The 25667-nt window shown below is 40.8% G+C and overlaps 1 protein-coding gene across 15 annotated transcripts in view; it reads right to left on the bottom strand.

Annotated features, from left to right (window-relative positions):
• The window catches only part of DOCK6 (dedicator of cytokinesis 6), a 280141-nt gene that overhangs the window by 118319 nt on the left and 136155 nt on the right, over positions 1–25667 (bottom strand). For 8 of the 15 annotated variants that reach the window (XR_011558174.1, XM_070741668.1, XM_070741676.1 and 5 more), the window contains 7 exons: positions 23622–23771; positions 20158–20333; positions 13348–13452; positions 6117–6206; positions 3715–3810; positions 3027–3167; positions 1290–1403 (listed from right to left, as the gene is read on the bottom strand). Coding sequence is in view for 13 of the 15 variants with exons in the window: in XM_070741668.1 (XP_070597769.1) it covers positions 1290–1403; positions 3027–3167; positions 3715–3810; positions 6117–6206; positions 13348–13452; positions 20158–20333; positions 23622–23771 (872 nt within the window). In the remaining 2 variants the exon portion in view is untranslated. Of the gene's footprint in view, positions 1–1289; positions 1404–3026; positions 3168–3714; positions 3811–6116; positions 6207–13347; positions 13453–20157; positions 20334–22669; positions 23772–25667 lie in introns of those variants that run through there. The other 7 variants (XM_070741673.1, XM_070741674.1, XM_070741680.1 and 4 more) reach the window with 4 other exon arrangements.

The raw sequence follows: 25667 nt of genomic DNA, 5'->3' as shown, positions 1-25667 counted from the left end.
GTTCTATCATTAAGATCTCCTAGTAGTATCAGCACCTAAGCCTTAGAAAACTCAAAAGTAATGGGAAAAGAGACCAGAAGAAAATGGTTGGACAGCATATAGATATCACAAACATGAACTCAAAAAAGCAATTTTGATGAAAGGACTTCTACCTGATCATGAATACACAAATAAGCAACAGAATGACTGAACATCAGCAGCCATTCATAGTATGTGAATAATTCAAAACTGTTGAACTATTAATGTTCTATTTAGCTGCACAGGGGGTGGCGAGTGAGTGAGCACGGGCTGATGGTATCTGGCAGCAGCCATAGCCTGCACAGGGCAGATGAGTTGATTCCCTGTCCAAGTGGCAGATGGAGGTGGAGGTAGCAGGAGGCACTCACATCTCCTGGATATCTGCTGGAATACCACATTTTCCTCTGTGCACGTCCATGATAACTCAAGAATTCTGCGCAATCCTTAACACAACTGGCTGCAGGATGCTCACCTTCACGTGTCTTGGCTTGCCTGCAGCCCAGTGCAGTGTGTCGGGATTATCTGCCTTCCACCCCGTGCCTCTGTCTCTGTCTGTTGCCAGTGCTGCCACACGATGACCCTCTTGCAGCCCCCCAACCCAACCCACTGACTCTCAGCTTTCCCACAGTCTTCATGTCTGCCTACCCCCTGCGCCTCTGCCTCTACCTGCTGTTTGGATAGGGAATCAACTCAACTGTGCTACATGGAATGTGCAGCCCCAGTGTGCACCAACCAGGGGATGGATGGCTGCAGCTGCTGCTGGATACCTTCGGGCCCTGCACGCTTGCCATCTCTTGTGCACACACCAGGGGCTGGGGCACCCAATCAGGTTGATCACCCTAATATCATGTTTCCCCAAAAATAAGCCCTAATACTTATCTTGGAGCACCAATCCAAAATATAAGGCTGGGTCTAATTTTCAGGGAAATACGGTAATTAATTATATTAATAAATCTGTATTTATCATTTTTTCTTGCCCTTATTTGAAATGACTGATGAAGAAAGAGATACATTAATACACATCATTATATATAGGTTTTAAAAATCTGGAAGAAAGTATTCAAACCTTTATTAGATATACATATTCTCTCAAATGAACTACTATATATTACAATCATGGCTACTTTATAAACTTTATAGAGACCATTCAAATAGTTAAGCCCTGCAATGCAAAATGATTCCCATAGTCATTCTGGCATTTTGAGTCTAATAATGTATCGTCTTCCCAACAGGAAACTCATAATTCTGGGGAAAAGACACATACTTATTACCTGCTTATAATAAGACCGCAGAAGATCAAAGACAAAGCCACGATTCATGAAGGACAGAAGGTCATTGAGAAAAAAGGCCAGGCTACTGTTGAGATGCTCCACCAGTTCCACATCCTATGGAAACAGCATAACTATTTATGAATTGGCCCTACCTAAAATGCCTTTTTTATTTATTTATTGATTGATTGCATTTATATGCCCAGAGTGCAGCAGCAGCGCACAGAAAATAGAGGTTTTTCATATTCTCCACAACTGCTGTGGAGTTCTGGTACAGCAGGCAATATGCAAATACAGCCAGGCCTATATATTTCAATAAAACGTGAAAATTATTATACTAATATATGTTATATTTGCCTGACAAGTAAAGTTGAATAGAGAGCTGACCAAGCCTAGAATCCGTAAAGCTTGACATATATTTTTCACACTTCAACCTTTCCTTTTTAGGAAAAGTTATTGATTGGGTAATAGAAACTGAACTACAGGATGCTTTAAGGGAGCAGATTATCTAAACTGTTTTAAGTCAGGATTCAGGCTTGAGTATGGGGTGGAATCAGTGTCAGTTGGTCTAGTAGATTATCTTTGTTGGGACCAGCCAGGGTTAGTTTATCTTTTCTGGTCTTATTATTTTCTCAGCAGCTTTCAAGAGCAGCCATGCTAAACTGCAAGGGTGGGAATGTAAAACACTGTTTTGCTCTTTCCTTAGTAGGTAAATGCAGTTAGTGATGATTAGAGTGAAGAGATTGGCTTGATGGCCCTTCATTTGGGCCGCCTGGGAGTGCTTCAAGATATGTCTCTTCATGTTAAACATCTACATAAACTCCTGGGACACACTCATTGTAGCATTAGGAGTATGGTGAAGATACCCAGTTGTAAACTACCACTCTAGGCCATACCAGGAAGACTGTGGAAGTCTTGCCCTCTTGATTGGAACATGTAAGGGTATGGATTAGACAAGACAAGTTGAAATTGAAACCAAGCAAGTCAAAGTTACTTTAGTATTGTTAGTCAACTCCATTGTTGTCTCTTAAGGGGAGTGGCACTGCCCCTGAGAGAACAGGTTTGTGTAGTTACAGCTGCTGCCAGGCAATTTTTGTCCAGGTTTCACTAGTGTACCAGAACACGCTTTACATATATCACTAGGTTATTGTGACAGTGATACATATTATCATTATGTTATCAGACTATTCCAATGAGCTTTAATTGTGGTTGTTTTGAAAACCATAATTAATACAAAATGGAACAGCTGTCTACTGCTGGATATTATTCATGAAAAGCACATTATGCTTGTCTTTCAGATCCTATAATAGTTGCCAATAGGTTTTTGGGTTTAATTCAAAGTATTGTTTTGATCTATGAACCCAGTACTTGAGCATCTACCATGTTTCCCCAAAAATAGGACCCTGTCTTATATTTTTCTGAACCCTGAAATAAGCACTTGGCCTTATTGCCATGCATTCAAAAGCCTGAATGGGCTTATTATCAGGGGATGTCTTATTTTGGAGAAAACAGGATAGGTATCTGCAGGACATCCTTCTATCTGAATCAGCCTGCCTAGGGGATTATTTAAAGAAGCTTCTGGTCATACTCCCTATTCCATGAAGTGAAGGGAACAGAGGCCAGGATAAGCTATTTTAAGTTACAGTTCCAACCTTGTGGAATTAAGATCCCAGCCCCACTTCTTTTTAATATTCTAGAAGCTCCACAAGGCTAAACCTTTCCTAAGAATCTTTCACAAACCTTCTGACAACGGCTAGCAATTTCACCACTAACAGTGTATACCAAGGCTGAGATGTCATCAATGAAACGGCCAGGGAAGCGTGTCTTGCGTGGGGCTTCTAGCTTGTCACACAGGAACAGATGGTGTACCATACTCTTTACCTGCAAGAAGCACAAGCTCCTGTCATTGGATAGTCAAAGTGTGTATGCAACAGCCCAAATTATCCAGCTAGTAAATTCCAATTTGAGCTTCAACCAATTTAGGTTGCCATGCAGGCAGAGTGATTCCTCCCAGACTAGTGTACTTAGCCTATGCTTTAGTAAACTAAGAATTGTATTTCCAATAAGGACTCTTATTCAATCACTATCCTGACTGATTTTTTCATTTTTCCTTACTGAAGGGTTCTTTCACTGTCTTTGCTAGAGATTTAGAGACAATTAACACGACAAAATGTGTGAACAAGGACTTCATTTCAAATCTGGAACGTATGTGATCATGATTGATTGCCAATCCTATACTCTCAAATACAAATGGTGGGACAATTACTATATCTAAATATACAGAAGGACAAAACAGAAAATTAGAAATATTTGTATTATACAAAACAGAAATTTCTTTGACAACAAGAAGTTTGCCTACTTAAAAAAAATTAAACAGGTAAAGAGAAGCCAATGTTTCTGACACAAAAGACTAGCAATCTGAACATACCATCAACTGGAAGAAGAACCAGGATTGATGCAAAGCAGCTTCCCGCACAGAACTGGTGCTCACCACCCACTGGAGGGCCAGTTCTTCATGAAGTAGCTGCAGGTCCAGACAGCAAAACAAGAGAGTTACAAAGAACAAAGGTCATGGTATGCAGTAATGAGCTATTAGGAGAATCCCCTGTAGAATCATCCCCATTTCTGTTTTTCTTTTTTCCATGGATGCTTTCAGAGAAACTCCTAATACTGAACTTTAACATATACTGCACCTCTACTGGTTTCCCCCCCTCCTGAACATCTGTGAGAACTACACTGGATGAGGGTGTCTGGACTATAACAATCTGTGAATATGATTGATCAATCATAAAATAAAAAAGCTTATCTGGGAATACTCTCTAACTCAAATTATAACATTTTGGCACCATGATTTTTGTTTCCAGAAGCTACTACAAGACCCACAAAACACACAACTTTCTGAAAACCAACTAGGCATCTAGAAAATATCAGATTTTTGTGGAAACATTATCTCCAATCAAATTACATAGGTGCTGTCAAAATTATCCATCTTCATGACCTGCTTGGTCTACATTCATGGCTAGGTACCAAATGCTTTAAAACAATAGAATAAATCCCTATCTTTAAAGCAAATGCATTAAACAACTTGGACTGAAATTTCAGGTATTTGGGACATACATACTAATATTATTGTGTCTACATGACATGACTGACCTATAACTTTGCATTTTTGAGTTTTCTAAATACTATATCTAGAGGTAATAGTAGCATCTATCCATCAGACCAGTTGCACACTTAGAAATGGAGATGCTTCCAGAAGTGCTTTCTTCTCTGCTAGTTTTTTATTAATTGAAAAAAGTCAGCCATATATTGCTCATCCATCAAGGAAATAAAAGGAAAAAAATCTCCAATCACAGTACAATCACTAAAGTAGCCAACAAATGATAGTGGTTCTCCCTCTCCAAGCTCCAACTTGGGGGAGTTGCTAATTCAAGCAGCCTTAATCAATTAACCATGAATAGCCAAGTCCACACACATTTTCCTGGTAAATTCTCTGGACTCCAAGAGTAATTTAGAAGATTGGTTTGAAAAGAAAGTATCGGGTATTACATATTGTTCTGTCGAGCTCTCTGGTAGAATCCTCCCGAAAATGCACAGATACAATTTCAGACACACACACGTTTGAAAATTCAAAACAATGTTCTTTATACCGAAAATTCAAATAAACTAAGCACTCTTTTTGTATAGCAAAGAGCACTCGTCTCCAAACAAACTGGTAATTTGTACACGTCCCTTATCAGTTCTGTGATACTTAGCTTGCAGCTATGAGGCAATTCACAGTCCTTCTTCTTTCACAAAGTGAAACACACTTTGCTCTGGTTTAGTTTCCAAGCGGGGAAAAATCAGCACACATAGGTCAAAGTCAGCAAAGCAGGCATGAAACACAACGATCAGATAATCCTCCACAATGGCCAAAGCCACAGGCTATAGCAGCCTCACTAATTACCACAGCCCCACCCAACCACAGGTAGCCTCATTTTCTTTGATAATAATCTCTCAGTTGTTGCTGCCTATGCATCGCTCTCCGCATGCGTGGCTGTATCAGTAACTCTTGTTCCGAATCCAAGGAGGAGAGAGATGACTAATCTCCTTCTGAGCTGTCTGCCACACTCTCCTCCTCCCTGTCACTCATGTCATCTTGGTCAGAGGAGCCTTCTTCATCAGATTCCACCGGGAGCAAAACAGGCCTGCGGCAGGTGGATGTCTCCCCCACATGCACAGTCCTTGGGGCAGGAGCTGGGCCAGAGCTAACCACAACACATATCATATTACAAAGCCATAAATATTACAAAGCCATAAATCAATAAGGAAGTTGGAAAGGCTAACATGATGTTCAGTTAGAACAGATGGGCAGAAGGGGAAAGTAAAAACAAAAGGACCCAGTAAACTGAACTACTATAAGGGATCGGATATCATAACTATTACTATAGTATGGTTTCAAGTTTCAAGTTTTAATGGATTTATATGCCGCCCCTCTCCGAAAACTCGGGGCGGCTAACAACAATCATAAACAATGTACAATAAAATCCAATTTTGGTTTGGTTCTTGCAGGCAGCAGGTTCTGGAATATTCTTGGCAAAAAGAAAGATGAGCATCAGCCAAAGCTATGCCACTCTTCAGAGCCTATGTTGCCACATTCCATGCATTCATTCCTGTAATATCACATTGTTACAGCGTCTCTTTCAGTTTTCAACAAAATTAAAAATCTTATTAAAATGCCTTTTGGCTAAATTCTAAGCTTGTCTCACTGCATCTCCCTCCCAAGTGTTCCTAGAATCAACATTTCAGTGTATCACAGAAAACATTTTTGGGTTGACAGTCCTTCTCTACCTTTTTGGTTGCTGGTCTCATTGGAGCTGCTGGCACAAAAGTGGAGCCCTCGAGATAGGAGGAGATACGATTAGGTGCACACTCCGCAGCCTGTGAGAGGAGGAGCAGCAAGAAAGAAAAAAAGAGGAAACAGTGATGGTGAAGAGGTATTACCCAGAATGGAAGAAATGGTGAAGTGATGGTTAAGGACAAAGAGCCTGACTTCCTTACCTGAGGTAAAGTTGCTTAGAATTTGAAAGCCAGATACATTTTGCCAGGAAACAGAAAGTTATAAGAACTAAGGGACTTACTAATTCCAGAGCTGCTTCAAGATGATCAAGCAACTCAAAAGATCTCACGGTCAAAGTTGGCATAAACAGATGAAGCTGATACTTTCTTTTTTTTCTTTTCTTTTATTGAAGCACTGTGTGTCCCCCTGCTGGTTCATGCCAAGCCTTTGCCCAACTCTCTAAAACTGGCCTATCTTAGAACTGTCCTGGCAGCAAACTCATCTTCCCCATATGCAGAAATTCTGCTTGTTTATCTGTTGTGCTGCAGTGTGGATGACTGGGAAAAAGAATTATAATGGCAGGGGAACTCTGTTTATTTTTAGTTGTCTGGTCTGTTTAGCTATCTGAAATTAGGGAAAAGACGGACCCTGGGCTCCAATCTCTTTTATTGTATATTTTGCATTTCCAATGTAAACAGCACAATCTGGAAGGTGGATGGGACAGGCAATAGAATCTGTCTTTGTTTCTATGCCAGCAATACAAATATACAATTATAAACTAGCTATGCCCAAGGCTTGGTTTGGATATAAAACTAACTATGGTTTAGAGTTACACACTTCACTTCTTAAATTCCAATGGCTGTAAAGAAAAATCAATAGTATTGTTCCTGTTATGACGGTTAATTTAGCATTGTAACTGAAATCTAAATGTCTGTTAATTTTAACTGCAGACTGAAATAAGTTAACAAAACCATGGTTTTAAACTGGCTTGTTTCATAACACCACCTTTGATTGGTACAATTTGTCAGGGTTTGGAAATAACCTAAAACTTTTACCTATAAAGCCCTTCATGGCACCGGACCAGGGTATCTACGAGACCGCCTTCTGCCGCACGAATCCCAGCGACCGGTTAGGTCCCACAGAGTGGGCCTTCTCTGGTTCCCGTCAACAAAGCAATGTTGTTTGGCGGGGCCCAGGGGAAGAGCCTTCTCTGTGGCGGCCCCGGCCCTCTGGAACCAACTCCCCCCAGAGATTAGAATTGCCCCCACCCTCCTTGCCTTTCGTAAACTCCTTAAAACCCACCTCTGTCATCAAGCGTGGGGGAACTAAGACATCTCCCCCTGCCTATGTAGTTCTAGTGCATGATATGACTGTATGTATGTTTGTTATATTGGGGTTTCTTGCTTTTAGATTTTAAATGTGTAATTGTTATCTTAGATTTTTTAATTATTAGATTTGTTAATATATATTGTTTTTGTTGCTGTTGTGAGCCGCCCGAGTCTGCGGAGAGGGGCGGCATACAAATCTAATCAATCAATCAATCCATCAAACTTAGGTACTCCCAAGGACATGACAGAGGACAAGAGGAATTGGCGAGCTCAAGGCTCATTCACATCTAAATGGGTTCCAAGAGTCAGCACTGTGCTGGAAATTGACAAGTTGTGGTAGAAGCTGTAAACTGTCCAGGGAGCAAAAGAAAATGTGTTTTACGAAATTAAAAGTTAAGCAAATAAATAACTGGGAATGATTAACTTGCTAGGTTAGAAAATGTAACTTTAACTCTTGTAGATGAAACCATGACTTGTTTAAAAGTAAATAGTATGAGCAAAAATGAAAAGACAGTAGGAAAAGTAGCACAATGGCAATCATGCAATGAACAAAGAAATCATAGCCTCTGAAATCTATAGTAGTTCCCAAATATAAGTTCAATATTTTTAAAATATTTTCCCATATCTCTCTCTCTCTCTCTCTCCCCCCCCTCTGTTTTTCAAACACACAGCAAATCCACACCAACTCTGACTTGAATATATAATTGTATTTGATCAAACCAGATCTCAAACTTCTGTCCATTATGGTTTCCAAAGGAAAGCCAGTTGCCAACCCATTTTTGATGCCATGTTTTAAATAATGTGTTATGACTCATCTGGGGAGTTTGTTATTATCCTTAATTTTCTACCCTGCCCTGAGCCTTAGAAAATCACCAATTGCATATTTGTTGACTACTTTGGTCAGAGAAAAGTCAATATCTATGTTTATTGCTGATTGGAAATACATTATAAACTTTTAAATTTAAATATTTAAAACATATAAATAACATGAAAAAAGTAAAGGAAACAATAGATCTGCTTAAGGAGAAAAGATGACAAGGAAGTAACAGTCAGTAGAGAGAAAGCAGAGCTGCTTAACACATTCTTTGCATCAGTGTTCATGCAAAAAGAAACTACAGCTAACCTACCAAAAATATAACTGTAAAAAATAGACTAGAAATGAAAGTTAAAAGAAGCAGGAAAATGGTTAAAGAATACCTATCTGATCTTGACAAATATAAATCATTGGACCTGATGGTTTAAATCATCAGAGCTGTCAGATGTTATCTCAGAAATATTGTTCCATATCTTTCAAAAATCCTAGAGCACTGGGGAACTATCAGAGGACTGGAAATGAGTTGATGTGGCTCCCATCTTCAAAGAAGAAGTAAAAAAAAACAGACCCAGGAAACTAAAAACCAATCAGTCTAATATCAATACCTGAGAAAATACTGGAAAAGATAATTTTAAAAATAGCTCTTTGAACATTTATAAACAAATAAAGTTATAACTAAAAGTCAGCATGGGTTTGTTAAAAACACACCATGCCAAAGCAATCTTATTTCATTCTTTGACAAAGTGACTAAATTAGTAGACCAGCGAAATGCTATCGACAGAGTATTTGTGAACTTCAGCAAGGCATTTGACAAAGTAGACCCCAATCCACTTCTTGGTAAGCTAGAAAAATGTGAACTAGACAACATCGCCACCAGATGGATTTGTAACTGACTGTTAAACCATACTCAGTGAGTTTTCCCTAACAGTATTACACCTACATGGAGGGAAGTAAGAAGGGGGGTTACCTACAAGGTTCTGTCTTAGGCCCAATACTCTTCAATATCTGACTTAAATGAGGGAATAGTAGTTGTCAAATTTGCAGATAACACTAGGCAAGAAGACAAGCTCAGGAATTAAAAAGATCTGGACAGACTTGAACATTGGACTCTATCTAACAAAATGAAATTTAATGTGGAGAAAAGCAAGGTTTTACAATTAGGCAGGAAAAAACAAGTACAGATTAGCTCAAAAACAGTAACGGTGTGAGAGGGATCTTGGAGTCCTAGTAGACGATCACTTAAATATGAGCCAGCAGTATGGAGCAGTAGCCAAAAATCTAATACAATCCTTGGTTTTATAAATAGAGGCATAGAATCAAAATCACCTGAAGTATTAGTATTGCTTTATAAAGTTTTAGTAAGGCCACACCTATAGATGCTGAGTCTTTGGAAAAAGTGCAAAGAAGAGCAACTAAGATGCTTAAAAACCTGGAAGTTAAAAAATGTGAAAAATTTGGATTTGATTAGTCTAGAGAAAAGGGCTGGTGGTGGCAGATAGCAATATTCCAGTTGCCACAAAGAGGATGAGGTTAACTTATTTTCCAAAGCACACGTAGGACAAGAAACAATGGATGGAAAGGAGAAAAGCAACCTGGAACTGAGGAGAAACTTCCTAACAGTGAGGACAATTAACTAGTGGAACAGCTTGCTGTTAGAAGTTATAGATGCTTCATCACTGGAGGTTTTTAAGAAGAGGTTGGACAGTCATTTGTCTGAAATAGTATAGAACAAGGCTGTCAAATTCCCGGCCCATGGGGCAGATGGGTCACATGCTGGTCACGCCCATGCCCGGTTTAGTGAAGGAAGGGAAAATCCCAGTGTGTCACGTGATGCCACCATGACATGAGTTTGACACCCCTGGTATAAGGTCTCCTAGTTGAGCAGGGGGTTGGACTAGAAGACCTCCAAGATCCCTTCCAGCTCTATTCTGATTGTGTGAAACAGAAAAAAATATATAATTTATAATTTATGGTTTTGATAATTACACAGGATAGATTATAGAAAGAAGAGAGTTATGTTGTAACCATAAAGAGGTGAATTTGCAATTGTACTTATAACTGTTGTAGAAAAGATGAGAAGCTACTTTTTTGTATATTTTTTCTTTCTTTTCTATTTTTCTTTTTTTTCTTGCACTTTTAGCTGTGTTTCATTTTTTGCTTTACATTTGGTTGTAATATCTACAACTTCACTCCTAATCTGCAGATTCAATAAGAATGTATGAAAAAAGTTGAACAACTCAAAAAAATGTAACTCTTGTTATATTCTGTACCTCAATTATTGTCCTATGTATTTGAAACTAGAAAACAAACCCTCTTGTAAGAGAACAAGAGGGCTGATTCAAACTTGTAATTCTTCAGCACATGCACAGACATATACACACAAATACACAAACACACATCTCCAAAAACATATGTGCAAATCAGTAAAAGCACAAGACTTGCATTGCTCACAGACCAAGTATGTTTTATGTATGGTTTGTTTGGGATGCATGACTGTTTTTATAATAAGGGTTTTAAACTGTCCTTTTTTAACCATTAGATTTGTACTATGTATTGTTGTTGTAAGCCGCTCCGAGTCTCCAGAGAGGGGCGGCATACAAATCTAAATAATAATAATAATAATAATAATAATAATAATAATAATAATAATAATAATAATAATAATAATAATGTTCCAGTAGAGTCAGGGATGGGCTACTACCCAGACCTGGGGGAACACAATGGGGTAGCAAAAATTTTGGTAGCTCTTCACTGAGTAAAGTGTTATCTTTTCCTGAAGGGCTGAAATCCCACTCCCCATCCTACCATATTTAGGATGTACACTTCACAACAGCAGCCTTCACTATGCTGAGAAAGAATTTGGGAGTTGTAATAAAATAAAATATTTCAAGAAGACAACCGATTAAGAAAGTTTGCAACAAATAACACTAAAGCCTTCTTTCCTTTAATTCCTCGAAGAATCACAAGAATTAATTCTTTTCACGCCTACAGTAAATGCTCTGAGAACAATGTTCTCACCAAAGTTAAAACAGAAAACCGAGCTTGTCCTAACTGGCTAAGAGAAGCGGCCAAACAAATGTCTACCATCCAGCTATGATTACAGCTTGGGGGTAGAAGCCCAAACACATCTACACTCTGTGTGGAAAAAGGAACATTTCTGGGTTGACCAAAACGTTCGGGTAAAATTAGGCGCCTCTTATTGGTTAGGCAAGCAGCAGAGAGTAAAGGAATTAATTGCACAACCACAATCTATTCTTGATAGAAACATAGAAGTCTGACGGCAGAAAAAGACCCCATGGTCCATCTAGTCTGCCCTTATACTATTTTCTGTATTTTATCTTAGGATGGATATATGTTTATCCCAGGCATGTTTAAATTCAGTTACTGTGGATTTATCTACCACATCTGCTGGAAGTTTGTTCCAAGGATCTACTACTCTTTCAGTAAAATAATATTTTCTCATGTTGCTTTTGATCTTACCCCCAACTAACTTCAGATTGTGTCCCCTTGTTCTTGTGTTCACTTTCCTATTAAAAACACTTCCCTCCTGGACCTTATTTAACCCTTTAATATATTTAAATGTTTCGATCATGTCCCCCCTTTTCCTTCTGTCCTCCAGACTATACAGATTGAGTTCATTAAGTCTTTCCTGATACGTTTTATACTTAAGACCTTCCACCATTCTTGTAGCCCATCTTTGGACCGGTTCAATTTTGTCAATATCTTTTTGTAGGTGAGGTCTCCAGAACTGAACACAGTATTCCAAATGTGGTCTCACCAGCATTCTATATAGCGGGATCATAATCTCCCTCTTCCTGCTTGTCATACCTCTAGCTATGCAGCCAAGCATCCTACTTGCTTTCCCTACCGCCTGACTGCACTGTTCACCCATTTTGAGACTGTCAGAAATCCTTTTCTTTTGAAGTTTTTGCTAACACAGAACTGCCAATACAATACTCAGATTGAGGATTCCTTTTCCCCAAGTGCATTATTTTACATTTGGAAACATTAAACTGCAGTTTCTATTGCTTTGACCATTTATCTAGTAAAGCTAAATCATTTACCATATTACAGACGCCTCCAGGAATATCAACCCTATTGCACACTTTAGAGTCATCGGCAAATAGGCAAACCTTCCCTACCATTGATCTTGAGAACTTGGAAAGTTTGGACTCAACTAATAATTCTAGACATTCCTCTCCTTGCTCTGAGATATTTCTGGTCAAATGCTTTTCTCTGAAGGACACAAAGACCTGCCAACTATGAAAAGAAAACCTGCAGGGGAAAAAATCAAGCACTTACCTAACATAATCTCATGTAGGCACCAAGAGGCAGAATTTCTTCAATGTTTAAACAGATAGGCATTTAGAGAAGTAATCAAAAGAATTCATGCTAACATACTGCTTTTTGAAACAGCAATACAACCTACTTACTTGGCAAAAGTAGCTAGCGGGAGCCAATGCACTCCACCTCCCCATCTTGTTTATCCCTGTTTCAAGGATTTGTCAGAGGCAACAGTTAAATGTATAAATTAACAATTAATAAGATTTTATTAGAGCACCACCCAAAGAGATTGTTTTGGCTTTATTGAGCCACAAACTGTCATGGATAAATCTATGAGATTGGGAAATTGATGCTAGAAACCAGATGTACAGCAAGCACACATCAGTAAGCAGTAAGAGTAGTAATCTAATTTATCAATGGAAATATTCAAGATTTTCCAAAGACAAGTTCTTTCTCTGATAGTGCCCAGCTCAAATGCTTCCAAACTAAATAAATAAAAGTTCTATCCCAGCAAGAAAGCCTTGTGTATATCCTGCCACTGCTCTTTTTTCTAGAAGGCATGCCATGCTACTCTGCATCCGGTTGAACTTTCAAAAGTGGCAAAGAAAAAATGGAGAACATTGGAATGTTCAATAAAGAAAACTTATTTGTCTGTGAAAATACATTTGATGGCCAGTGCTGTGCTCAGCAGCGTCTCACTTCAGCCATTCAGAAAAATTTATTCTCCATCTGAATCTGGCTGCTGCTGCAGATGAACTTTGACAAGCCTGCCAAAGGGAGAAGCTACAAGCACAATTGGAGGGAGAGGAAAGGCACCTGCTTCAGGTCCGTGCTGGAGTTCGGATGATTCCTGCGAAACACAGACTTGGGGCCTCGAGGGGCATAGGCAGAGTTGACCCAAGAGTGAGAACGGTCGATCCCCTAGGCAATATGTAGAAAAACAGTATGAAAGGAAAAAATAATCACAACAGATACAATGAGCAGGGCAAAAGAACCACATTGGCTGCTTCAGAAAAAACAACAACCACTGTTGCTGTAGTTTAAAAAAATATAAACATTGATTATGGATGTGGTTGCAAAGAAAGGAGGAATTATAGTGCTATTATTCTATGTCACATGTTTTTGCTGAATTTGAAAATTAATTAATTATATATATATACATATATATATATAATTAATTTTCAAATTCAGCAAAAACATGGGACATATATATATGTCACGGCTGAAATAACGCTATCCTAGTCTCCCTTAATTTTAAAAATTCTGCAAAAACATGTGATACATATATATACACTTATTTTTGCTGAATATTTATATATATATATATTTATATATATTTATAGATCTATCCTAGTCTCCCTTAATTTTCAAATTCAGCTTAAACATGTGACACACACACACACACACACACACACATATATATATATATATATAATATGTCAAATGTTTTTTTTTAGCTGGAATTTTAAAATTCAGGGAGACTAGGATGGTCCCATTTCGGCCTTGTATACACACACACACACACACACACACACACACACATACAGTAATACCTCGTCTTACAAAATTAATTGGTTCCAGGACAAGGTTCGTAAGGTGAAAAGTTCGTAAGATGAAACAATGTTTTCCATAGGAATCAATGGAAAAGTGATTAATGTGTGCATGCCCAAAACTCAGAAACCTGGAAGCCGGGCCGCCATCGCCGAAGGAGGCTTGAGCCTCCCGTTTCTCCCCCCTGCCCCTTTGCCGTCCCTCTCATCCTGGGCGAAGCGCTGGGTAGGGAGGCAAGCCGGCCCTTCTGCTCTGTCCCAGCGCAAAATAGAAAGACTGCCAGGGCTGCCACCGAAGGAGGCTTGAGTCTCCCGTTTCCCCCCCCCCTACCCTTTTCACCGTCCCTCTCATCCTGGGCGAAGCGCTGGGGAGGGAGGCAAGCCAGCCCTTCTGCTCCCCCCAGCGCAAAACTCAAAAGTTGCCAGCGCTGCTGCCGAAGGAGGCTTGAGCCTCCCATTCTCCCCCCCCCCTTCACCGTCCCTCTCATCCTGGGCAAAGCACTGGAGAGGGAGGCAAGCCAGCCCTTCTGCTCCCCCCCAGCGCAAAAAAGAAAAGCTGCCAGCGCTGCCGCCGAAGGAGACTTGAGCCTCCCGTTTCCTTCCCCCGCTCCTTCACTGTCCCTGTCATCCTGGGCGAAGCGCTGGGGAGTGAGGCAAGCCAGCCCTTCTGCTCCTCCCCAGCGCAAAACTCAAAAGTTGCCAGCGCTGCCGCCGAAGGAGACTTGAGCCTCCCGTTTCCTTCCCCCGCTCCTTCACTGTCCCTGTCATCCTGGGCGAAGCGCTGGGGAGTGAGGCAAGCCAGCCCTTCTGCTCCTCCCCAGCGCAAAACTCAAAAGTTGCCAGCGCTGCCGCCGAAGGATGCTGAGCCTCCCATTCACGGCCCTTCTTAAAGACCCTTTCCATCTTACAAACCTGAGTCCGGGTCCATGGGCTCTCTGACTGCCATAGGGATTCCCCTGCCTTGTGACTGTCACCGCCGGGATTTCCTATTTGATTACAGCCCCTGGCGGGATTGGGGGGGAGAGCCGCGCCTGAACCTGGAGCCCGCTTAGGAGGCGCTGCCTGCTTGGAGAAGTTGCAGCCGCCGCCACCGCTGTAGCCACTGTGAAGCGGCTGCGAGAGCGCTTTCTCTGGATTGTTGCCAGGCTGAAGCACCTGGGGTTTTCCCTTTGCTTTCCAGTGGCTGGACGAGATCTCCCCCTCCTCCACCTCCTCCGGGGACAGGTACGTGCTCCTCTTTGTCTCCCCGGCCAAAGAAGTGGCGGCCAGTTGAAGTAGTGGCTGCTTCTCCTCCCTCCATTTGATCCTCGGCAGCCTCGTCCATAATAAACCGCTCTGAGTCCTTCTTCCCCCTCTTGCCCATCAGAAAGAATGGAAGGGAAAGAGAGGGGGGAGTGTGTATGTGTGTGTGTGTGAGAGAGAGAGAGAGAGAAAGAGAGAGAGAGGCTGACTGCCTCTCCTTTGCAATGACACCAGAAGCTGCCAGTCTACTGTGCTGGGCTCGCCCCCTGGACACGCCTGGCGGCTTTGCCCGAGGACGAGAGAGCAGCTGAGGGACTGACGAATACAGGTTTTTTTCTTTATTTCTTCCCCCTTCAACCTTCTCCTCAGAAGCTTCTATCTATCAATCCATCCATCCATCCATCCATCTATCCACCCACCCACCCACCCACCCCATCCATCCATCCATCCATCTAGAGGCTTACCTGAGAAGGGAAACAGTTGCCAGTCCTAGATACGTAACGAAAGTTGTGGGGGATGGGACTTTCACCTGGGATAGGGACGAAGTAGCCAGGCAGCTTCAGGTATCATTGCAAAGGAGAGGCAGTCAGCCACTCTCTCTCTCTCTCACACACACACACACACACACTCCCCCCTCTCTCTTTCCCCTTCTCTCTTTCTCCTTCCCTTTCTCTTTCTGATGGGCAAGAGGGGTCAGGAGGACTTGGAGCGATTTCTCCTGGATGGGGCTGCCCAGGATCAAAGGGAGGGAGGAAAAGCAGCAGCAGCTGGATCGCTACTTCAATTGGACACCATTTCTTTGGCCGGGGAGACAAAGGGGAGCATGTGGCTATCCCCGTGGGCTCCGGAGGAGGAGGAAGGGGGGCATCTTGTCAAGGGAGCCTTGTCTGAAGCTGAAGCGCCGAGATTCTCCTTTGCTCTCTCTGAAAACTTTCAAGTAGGGTGGAAGCCCTACCGGTTGACAAGCCGCCAGGCAGCTTCCTGCGTGTGTCATTCCATATATGTATGTAGATTGTTCTGAGTTTGGGTTTTGCCGCGTGTAATATTTTGAGTGTCTGTGCGACGTTTCGGTGAAATCACATTCACCATCATCAGGCTGAAGTTTCAAGCTTCGTGCTGTTGTAAATATGGAATGTTTGCAACTGCCATTTCTTCCTTGTATATAGTGTTAGAGGTGGGGATTTGGTTTGAATGTAGCAAATAGATTGGGTGACTATGTTTTAGTGATCTGATTGGTTGGTGGAATCATAATTGCTAGAAGGATTGACATGGTGATTATTATGAAGTGTTTTTTTTTTTGTTTAAGGCTGGTTTCCAAATCTCTGGTAGGCGGGACGTATCATCCCTTTTATTTATGCAGAGGGGGTGTTTCTCAATCTCTATAGCTTCTAAAATAATTCTTCTATATAAATTTTCTGTTTTGGAAAGTAATTTGGTTTTTTCAAAGTCAATTTCGTGCCCTGTTTTTTTAATGTGCTGGACAAGGGAGGAAGTCTTTTCTTCTTTTTTAACTGCATTCTTATGTTCTGCAATGCGTGCACTTACTCTTCGATTGGTTTGTCCAATGTATGTGGCTGCACATGTTTTGCAAGGGATTTCATAGATTCCTTGGTGTTCTAATTGGATTTTATCTTTTGGGTTCCTTAGGATATTTGATATTTTTTGGTTAGTGAAAAATGAAGTTTTGATGTTATGTTTGTGCAGAATTTTACTAATTTTGTCTGTGGTGCCCTTGATGTAAGGGAGGAGGGTGGTACCATTGTCCTGTTCTTGATCTTGATTTTTGGGGGGTGTCTCTTTTTTTATTAGGTTTGTGATTGTTTTCCTTTCGAATCCATTAGAAATTAATACATCTTTGAGTTTGTTCAATTCAGTTTTTAAGTGCTCATGGTCAGCTAGGCGTTTGGTTCTGGTGATGAGAGTTTTGGCCACTGAGGTGATCTGTGCGGGGTGGTGGTGGGAGTGTGCATTTAGATAACGGTTGGTATGGGTTTTCTTTTGGTAGATAGTGTGTCCTAGGGTGCCATTGGGTTTTTTATAGACCAGTACATCTAGAAAGGGAAGTTGATCATTGATTTCTGTTTCCATAGTAAATTGTATTTTGCGGTGTAGGTTATTGAGATGTGTGAGGAAATTGTCTAGTTTTTCCCTTCCATGTGGCCAAATTACAAAAGTATCATCAACATATCTCAGCCAAAGTTTAGGTTTGTGTTTGGATTGCTCTAATGCATTATTTTCAAAATATTCCATATAGAGGTTGGCGATGACAGGTGAGAGGGGTGATCCCATGGGGGCTCCCTCTATCTGTTTATATCTTTGTTCGTTATAGATGAAGTATGTATTAGTCAGGCAGTGGTTGGTTAGATCTAGGATATATTTGGGGGGCTTGTGTTTGTCCTGGATAGCTGTTAAGGCTTCTTTAATAGGTATTTGTGTGAAAAGGGATACGACGTCAAAACTCACAAGTAGGTCACCAGGTTGTAGGTTTTGTTTTTTAATTATTTGTATAAAGTGGAATGCATTTTGTACATATGAGGTGATAGTTTCTGTATATGGTTGAAGATATTTGGCTAAAAATTTGGCAAGGTTTTGTAGAGGGGAGCCTATAGAACTGACTATTGGCCTGAGAGGTATTCCTTCTTTGTGCATTTTTGGAAGGCCATAGAGTTTTGGACATATGGAAGATTTTTCTCTGGGGATGATTTTTCGCTGGATTTCTTCACTGATGGGAGAGGCCTTAATTTTGGATTTGGTGGTTTTTTCTAGGTAGGTGGTAGGATCTATGCTTAGACGTTTGTAGGCAGGGTTTTGTAGTAGGATGGACATTTTTTCTTTGTAGTCTGATGTGTTCATCACTATTGTGGAGTTTCCTTTATCGGCTGGAAGGATGATTATATCATTGTCTTTCTTCAAATTGATAAGTGCATCTCGTTCCTCCTTTTGTATGTTGCTTCTAGGAGGTTTGCTAGAGAAGAGAATATTAGTGACTTTAAGTCTGATTTTGTTGGCTTCATCTGTAGTGCAGTCAATGGTTCAAATGTGAGATTTGCTTTTCATATAGCACAGATGTTAGGCGGAATCAAATTGCTGGTGTGATTCCACTGAGAACTGCTCTAAAGTTGCTACTTCCAGAGAAACCTTTTGATGGTTTCATACTTCAGTGGTTGCATTTTTTTTAAAAAAAATCTAACTTAAGGCTTTGGAAAGAAAGAAAGAAAGAAAAAAAGTAAGAAAAATAATTGCATGTAATACAAATATTTGAATAAGCCCTGTAAATGCTGCTTTCATGTAAAGCTATGGTCAGATTACTCTCCTATAAATCCAAAAGTATGCAGGGCAATGCACTCTATTTAAGAAGTGAGCTAAGAAAAAACTTTCTTTAGGGAGCCCAAAGCATAAAGATTGGAGGAAATTGTCTGATCACGTCAAAAGTGCTAACAATGGATGTTGGTGGAGCCAATATTAGCATGCCTTTTCCCAAATTTACACAAATATGCCTGCCCTATCCTGAGACATGCATTCACGTACAGTACATACATACTTCCCACTATTCCTGGCACCATTGGAATGGGGCCAGGAGCACAAGTGCACATGCGCACGGTTTGGGATTCAGCTTCTGCACATGTGCGGAAGCTGAATCTCACATGAGGAAGCACGATTTCCGGCTTTTTTTTGGCTTCCGTGAATGTGCAGAAGCAAAAAAGCCAGAAAGCGAAAATAAGGTAAGTTACCCCCACCATGTGTCCTGCCCATTTGCCTGCCCTCCGTCTGCTGCTGTTCCCAAAGGCCATGACTCGCTCGGGGTGCCATTGCCATGCCGAGAGATCCCTGTGGTACGGGAGAACAGAAAGCAGGCCACGCGGCAAGAGCTCAGGCAGACCGCTTTTGCTACTGGCCCAGCTGCTGCTCTAGGCATTGCAGCGAGATTTGGCTGCTGCGCATAAGCAGCAGCTGCAATTTTGCATGCAGATGTCCTTCTGGCAGCAAAGATTGCCAGTTTCTTTGTTTCTGCGTATGCACGGAAGCAAAACGGAATAGCGTCGTTTGTATGTGCACTACATGTGCATGCCTAGCGGCAATGGAGCTAAGCTACATGCTCCATTTCCGCCACTGGAACGGCATTCCCGCCATTCCAGCACCTAGCCCATCCCTGCTTCCCAGTCTGATCTCCCCAGGTAATCAATGCAAGTCAACTAAAACAGGCATTTTTTATAATTTAGAACTATGAGAAGAAAGTTTTGTAACAGCTGGGGAAAGAAAACCTACATTCTCTGGGTATAATTATTTTGTTTTTTCTCAGTGCTGGGCAGGAGCACTGGAGAGAGAGGGACTTTGTATAGAGGTTAATAAATCCTTTCCGGTCATATTTGATACAAAAAACAAAATTTCTCCATGCCCAGATTAGAATTTGGGATTAGCCCACTCCGTAAAATAGAGGCCCAGGCTAATCTGATGAGCACACCCTTGGAAAAGCCAGAGAATATAAAGACTGATGGGGAACCATTTTTAGGTCTACAAATCTTTACATTTCTATTTTTTAATTATTCTGTGTGGGGAAGATTATATTTATTATATATCCAAATTGCTTATAAGTAAAAGTTTTCTGGGTAGGGAGCAAACTATTAAAACTGTACAGAATACAATAAGAACAAAAAAACCGCATAAAGAACAGCACATCAGTAAAATAAAAGCACAAGAACACAGTGTTCGAATTGTGAAAAACCAAAATGCCTGATAACCTGACACTTAGATTACAATTTTAGCAGATGGTTTGGCAGCTAAAGAAACTTCCTCCTTCTTGGGAAGGACAGGGTCAGTAGAGTGTTGTACTAACCTTGCTGCTGATAATTTTCTGAACCTCTTCGTCTGGGGAAGTTGGTGTGGTGGTCAGGTCAGGATTGCTGTTGCTGATACTTTTGGAACGAGAGAGGTTAAGGCTGACAGGGCGCCCAGTCGCACGGGACAAGGTAGCATATTGGAGGTTACCACTGTGGGGTGATACTCCAGTCTCTGGAAGAAATACAGAGTGAGTCAGACTAGGAGAGTGACTTCTAGCATTTGTGCAGATGTTTTAAAATGTCTATGAATCTCTTGTATGATTGAGCTGTCTATTATTAGACATTATCTAGGTCCTCAGCAGTCTGGATTCAGGCCTGGCTACAGCACAGAAACTGCTTTGGTCGCGTTGATGGATGATCTCTGGCGGGCCCGGGACAGGGGCTTGTCCTCTGTCATGGTGCTCCTTGACCTCTCAGCGGCTTTCGATACCATCGACCATGGTATCCTTCTGCGCCGGCTGGAGGGGTTGGGAGTGGGAGGCACTGTTCTTCAGTGGTTCTCCTCCTACCTCTCCGGTCGGTCGCAGTCGGTGTTAGTGGGGGGTCAGAGGTCGACCCCGAGGTTTCTCCCTTGTGGGGTGCCTCAGGGGTCGGTCCTCTCCCCCCTGCTATTTAATATCTACATGAAACCTCTGGGTGAGATCATCCAAGGGCATGGGGTGAGGTATCATCAATATACCGATGATACGCAGCTGTACATCTCCACCCCATGTCCAGTCAACGAAACAGTGGAAGTGATGTGCCGGTGCCTGGAGGCTGTTGGTGCCTGGATGGGTGTCAACAAACTCAAACTCAACCCAGACAAGACGGAGTGGCTGTGGGTTTTGCCTCCCAAGGACAATTCTATCTGTCCGTCCATTACCCTGGGGGGGGAATTATTGACCCCCTCAGAGAGGGTCCGCAACTTGGGCGTCCTCCTCGATCCACAGCTCACATTAGAAAAACACCTTTCAGCTGTGGCGAGGGGGCCGTTTGCCCAGGTTCGCCTGGTGCGCCAGTTGCAGCCCTATTTGGACCGGGAGTCATTGCTCACAGTCACTCATGCCCTCATCACCTCGAGGCTCGACTACTGTAACGCTCTCTACATGGGGCTACCTTTGAAAAGTGTTCGGAAACTTCAGATCGTGCAGAATGCAGCTGCAAGAGCAATTATGGGCTTCTCCAAGTATGCCCATATCACTCCAACACTCCGCAGTCTGCATTGGCTGCCGATCAGTTTCCGGTCACAATTCAAAGTGTTGGTTATGACCTATAAAGCCCTTCATGGCACCGGACAAGAATATCTTCGGGACCGCCTCCTGCCGCACGAATCCCAGCGACCGGTTAGGTCCCACAGAGTTGGCCTTCTCTGGGTCCCGTCGACTAAACAATATCGTCTGGCGGGACCCAGGGGAAGAGCCTTCTCTGTGGGGGCCCCGACCCTCTGGAACCAGCTCCCCCCTGAGATTAGGATTGCCCCCACCCTCCCTGCCTTTCGTAAACTCCTTAAGACCCACCTTTGCCGTCAGGCATGGGGGAACTAAAACACCTCCCCCTTGCCCATATTGTTTTGTTGATTGATTGACTGTGTGCCTGTTTTTTATATATACTGTTTTTTATGAGATTATTAATTTAAATTGGAACTGGATGGGTGGGCATTGGATTTGGTATTGTGTACTGTACTATTTTTTATTATTGTTGTGAGCCGCCCCGAGTTTGCGGAGAGGGGCGGCATATAAATCCAATAAACCATAACCAACCATAAACCATATTAGTTTCTTTTTCATTCAAGCAGAGGGAAAATTGTCATAAATTTGAAAATAACCTCTCCCCTTTTCCATTAATGTACTCTATTTCCTTCCTTTCAGAAAACTCATTAAAATATTTTTCTACTGCAATTTCACTTCTGGAGCTTTTTGAAGTAGATTTTATGTTATAATGCTGAAGTGTTATTACAGAATGTTCTTTTACACTGCATGTTATATGAGTACTATTTTGACCCACATCCTCATACTACCTGTAATGGAGCATATTATGCTGTTCTCAATCTTGGCTGCTGTAGTGGGAAGAAATGGAGAGGCTGGGTAAGCAACCAATTTACAGGCAGACCTCACTTAATGACTGTCCTGTTTTTTGATCATTTGAAATTACAATGGTGCCAAAAAATGTAACTTTATGATCAGTCTCAACATTTATGATCATCACAATATCCCTGCAATCTTGTGGATGACATTTAGGCACTTTGCAACCAATGGATCTTTACAACTCTTGCAATGTCCCATGGTCACGATACCACATTTCATACTTGGATTCCAACAAGTTAAGTTAATGGATAAATTGACAGTAAAACTGTAATTCATGGTGAGCCATGTCTCCGAGGTGATTTACTTAATAATAGCAGCAGAAATGACAATGTAAGTCTGATCAGCTGGTATTTTTGTCAATGTCTGCATCACTTAGTGATGCAGCTGGTCCTGATTGTAGTCATTAAGTAAAGGCTACCTATAGTCAGAGCTTCTAAAAATCTACCTTTAATTTCAAATTGGCAGAGGGAATATTCCAAATAGGATAGGATTTCTGCTCAGGATATTCTTCTCTGCAGAAATTAAGAGAATCATTAAGCTGTCCTCAATGGTAATCCCTTAGTTTGCTTCTCAGACTTTTTTGAACCACTCAGTAGCTCCTAAATCAGTCATCCCAGGTTTATAATCATTACTTGCCATCCATTTTAACAGAGATATATTAATAATACAAGAAGTTAATGACTTTTTTTGTGAATATACCATATTTTTCGGACTATAAGAAGCACCAGTGTATAAGACCCACCAATATTTCAAAGAGGTAAGAAAGAAAAAAAGTTTTTGTACTCCCTGGCCCTCAGAAGCATTCTGCAAGCCTCCCAAATGCTCTGCGCACCCCAATTTTTGCAAAAAATGGGCCCATTTTTCACAAAACAGGGGCATTTTAGCCTGCCCCCAGAGGCACTCTGCAGCCTCCCAAACCCTCTGCCCACTGTTTTTCACAAACAGTGCGCAGTGAAAAACAAGGAATGTAAAGGGTTTGGGAAGCCTGCAGAATGTTCCTAGGGGCTGGGGGAAGGCAAAAACACTCCCATTTTTGCAAAAAATGACCCTTTTTTGCCTTCCCCCAGCCTCCAGGAGAACTCTCAGGCCTCCCAAACTTCTGTGCACACACTTTTTTACAAAAACCGGGCCCATTTTTCACAATTTTTTAGAAGACCAAAAATGGCTGCATTCAGCAATATAAGACACACTGACATTTCCACCCTCTTTTAGTGGAGAAAAAGTTGTATCTTATATACCAAAAAATATGGTAGGTCTTCGCTAAATACTTGGAATGGTTCCAAACATTCCTGAGCTCCAGGCCATGCAAATGGCTCACAGCCCAAAGGAAAGATGATCAGACACACAATTCTTTGCTTGCTCATACATATACTAATTATTTGTGATCCCTGGCAAACCTGGCTCCATCACAGGCAGACGGAAAACATAGAAGATATAAGAGGCCAACAGATGATTGTGGCCATGCTGATCTTGGCTGCTCTCCAGACTCTTGTGGATCTGGTTCACCATCACAGCAATGGCTTCAAACACTGCACGGCCCAAGTTCACTGGAAGAAGTAAAAAAAGAAATGGAGAAAGGTGAGACTCAACAGATTAAGACAAATATTAGTTATGGAAGACAAATTACGTACATCAAAAAATGGGCAGTTTCTTAGTACATTTAATATCTACAGTCACCTATAAAATTTGCTGTTTCCCCATCTGCTAATAAAAAAAATGGTGCAGAAAGAAAAACCAGAGGCTACCACGAGTTCAACTGGGACATTGAATGTGTTTTTATTAAACTATTAGAGGATGAATGTTTATGGCTTTTCTTCTGCTTTATGCGCACAAAGACACAGGAAAATTTCTCCTGCCCTTTTTCTATTTTACCTGCTTCAAAGCATCATCTCTTTCATCCTTTTCAGTAGGCAGAAACTGCAGATAGCAGGTAATGGCATGGTGGTATCAGTGGAAACCCACCTCTGCCGTCAGGCATGGGGAACTGAGACATCTCCCCTTGCCTATATGTATGGTATATTTGTGTGTATGCTTTTTATATAATGGGGTTTTTAGGTTTTTAATGTAAAATTGTTATTTTAGACTTTAATATTAGATTTGCTATTGTATATTGTTTTATCACTGCTGTGAGCTGCCCCGAGTCTGCGGAGAGGGGCGGCATACAAATCTAATAAATAATAATAATAATAATAATAACAGCAGATTTGGGATTTTCTTTTAACTTTTACAGGACTTGTTTTTTTTAAAGCACTTCTATGAGTACATTGTGTGCATAATTATTAGGCAAGTGAGTGTTTGGACAAATCATTTGTATGCATATTTTCTACCTCCAAGCTATATAAACCTGAATGCTTAATAGTTATAGGTGTAATAAGGGAGAGTGTGGCCTAAAAAAATTATTTGTAAATTTTGAGTCATTTGTTCATTATTCTCACTTTAACAGGTAAATATAAATGAATTGGGAAAATTTTCACTTTTCATTTAGTTGTATAATAATTCTGCACATGACACACTAATAGTTGCCCAATAATTGTTCACACATAGAAATTCTTCTAAGAGAGCCATAAACTCACTTTACTTCCTTAAATATTCACATTTGAGGTTTATTAACATTTTGGATTGATCAAGAGACTGTAGCTGTTCAATAACAAAATTAATTCTATGTCATGATTCTTGACAAATGTATATTTTCTTTTATGTACACTGAGGGCACATGCATCAAAGACCAATCACACTTGGTCAATAAAGAATTATATTCTATTCAAAATACAGCTTGCCTAATAATTGTGCACAAAGTGTATAAAACAAATTGTCTTTTTAAAAAAAATCGTATCCCATGTAGCAGGGGGATTAGCTGCCTTCCAAACAAGAAGAGACTAGGAATTAGTCTGTTATCATGTGTTTTGTGACTGTGATAAAAATGTATGGCATAGTGAAAATGAGTTTCTTTTCACTAAAGCTCCTTCACAAAAATTCTCTAAGATTGACTTCAAACAAATAAGGACAATGATCTCAGCAGCATATAAATTTTACAAATTTTAAAAAATCCACTAGCCATTTATTATTTTACTGCAGGCTTTTAATTAATAAAATTCTAACAAAAGGTTTAACCTGAAATATAAATTAGCTCAAACCTAAATCAAAATAATTTAGTATTAAATTTGGGAAATATTATTGCATGGATAATATGTACTTTTATGAGCTAAAGGCAGTTGGAAGGATACCATTCTCCATCAATGGTTTGAAGATCTTAAATTTGTTTCTATGGTTGAACAAGCATTTAATTTTCAATAATATTGGGAGATTATTTAGAAACCTGGAAATAGCCAACACATGTATATGTTTAATTTCCAATATATTCTCATCATAGAATAAAATACCGGTAATTAAACTAAAGGAAGCATGAATATATAAGTATACTGTGTGTGTGTATGTGTATTCAA

The sequence above is a fragment of the Erythrolamprus reginae genome, chromosome 2 (assembly GCF_031021105.1).
Source record: "Erythrolamprus reginae isolate rEryReg1 chromosome 2, rEryReg1.hap1, whole genome shotgun sequence".
Classification (NCBI taxonomy): Eukaryota; Metazoa; Chordata; class Lepidosauria; order Squamata; family Dipsadidae; genus Erythrolamprus; species Erythrolamprus reginae.
The sequence above is the reverse complement of the archived record's forward strand: the minus strand, read 5'-3'. Positions and strand labels throughout refer to the sequence as shown.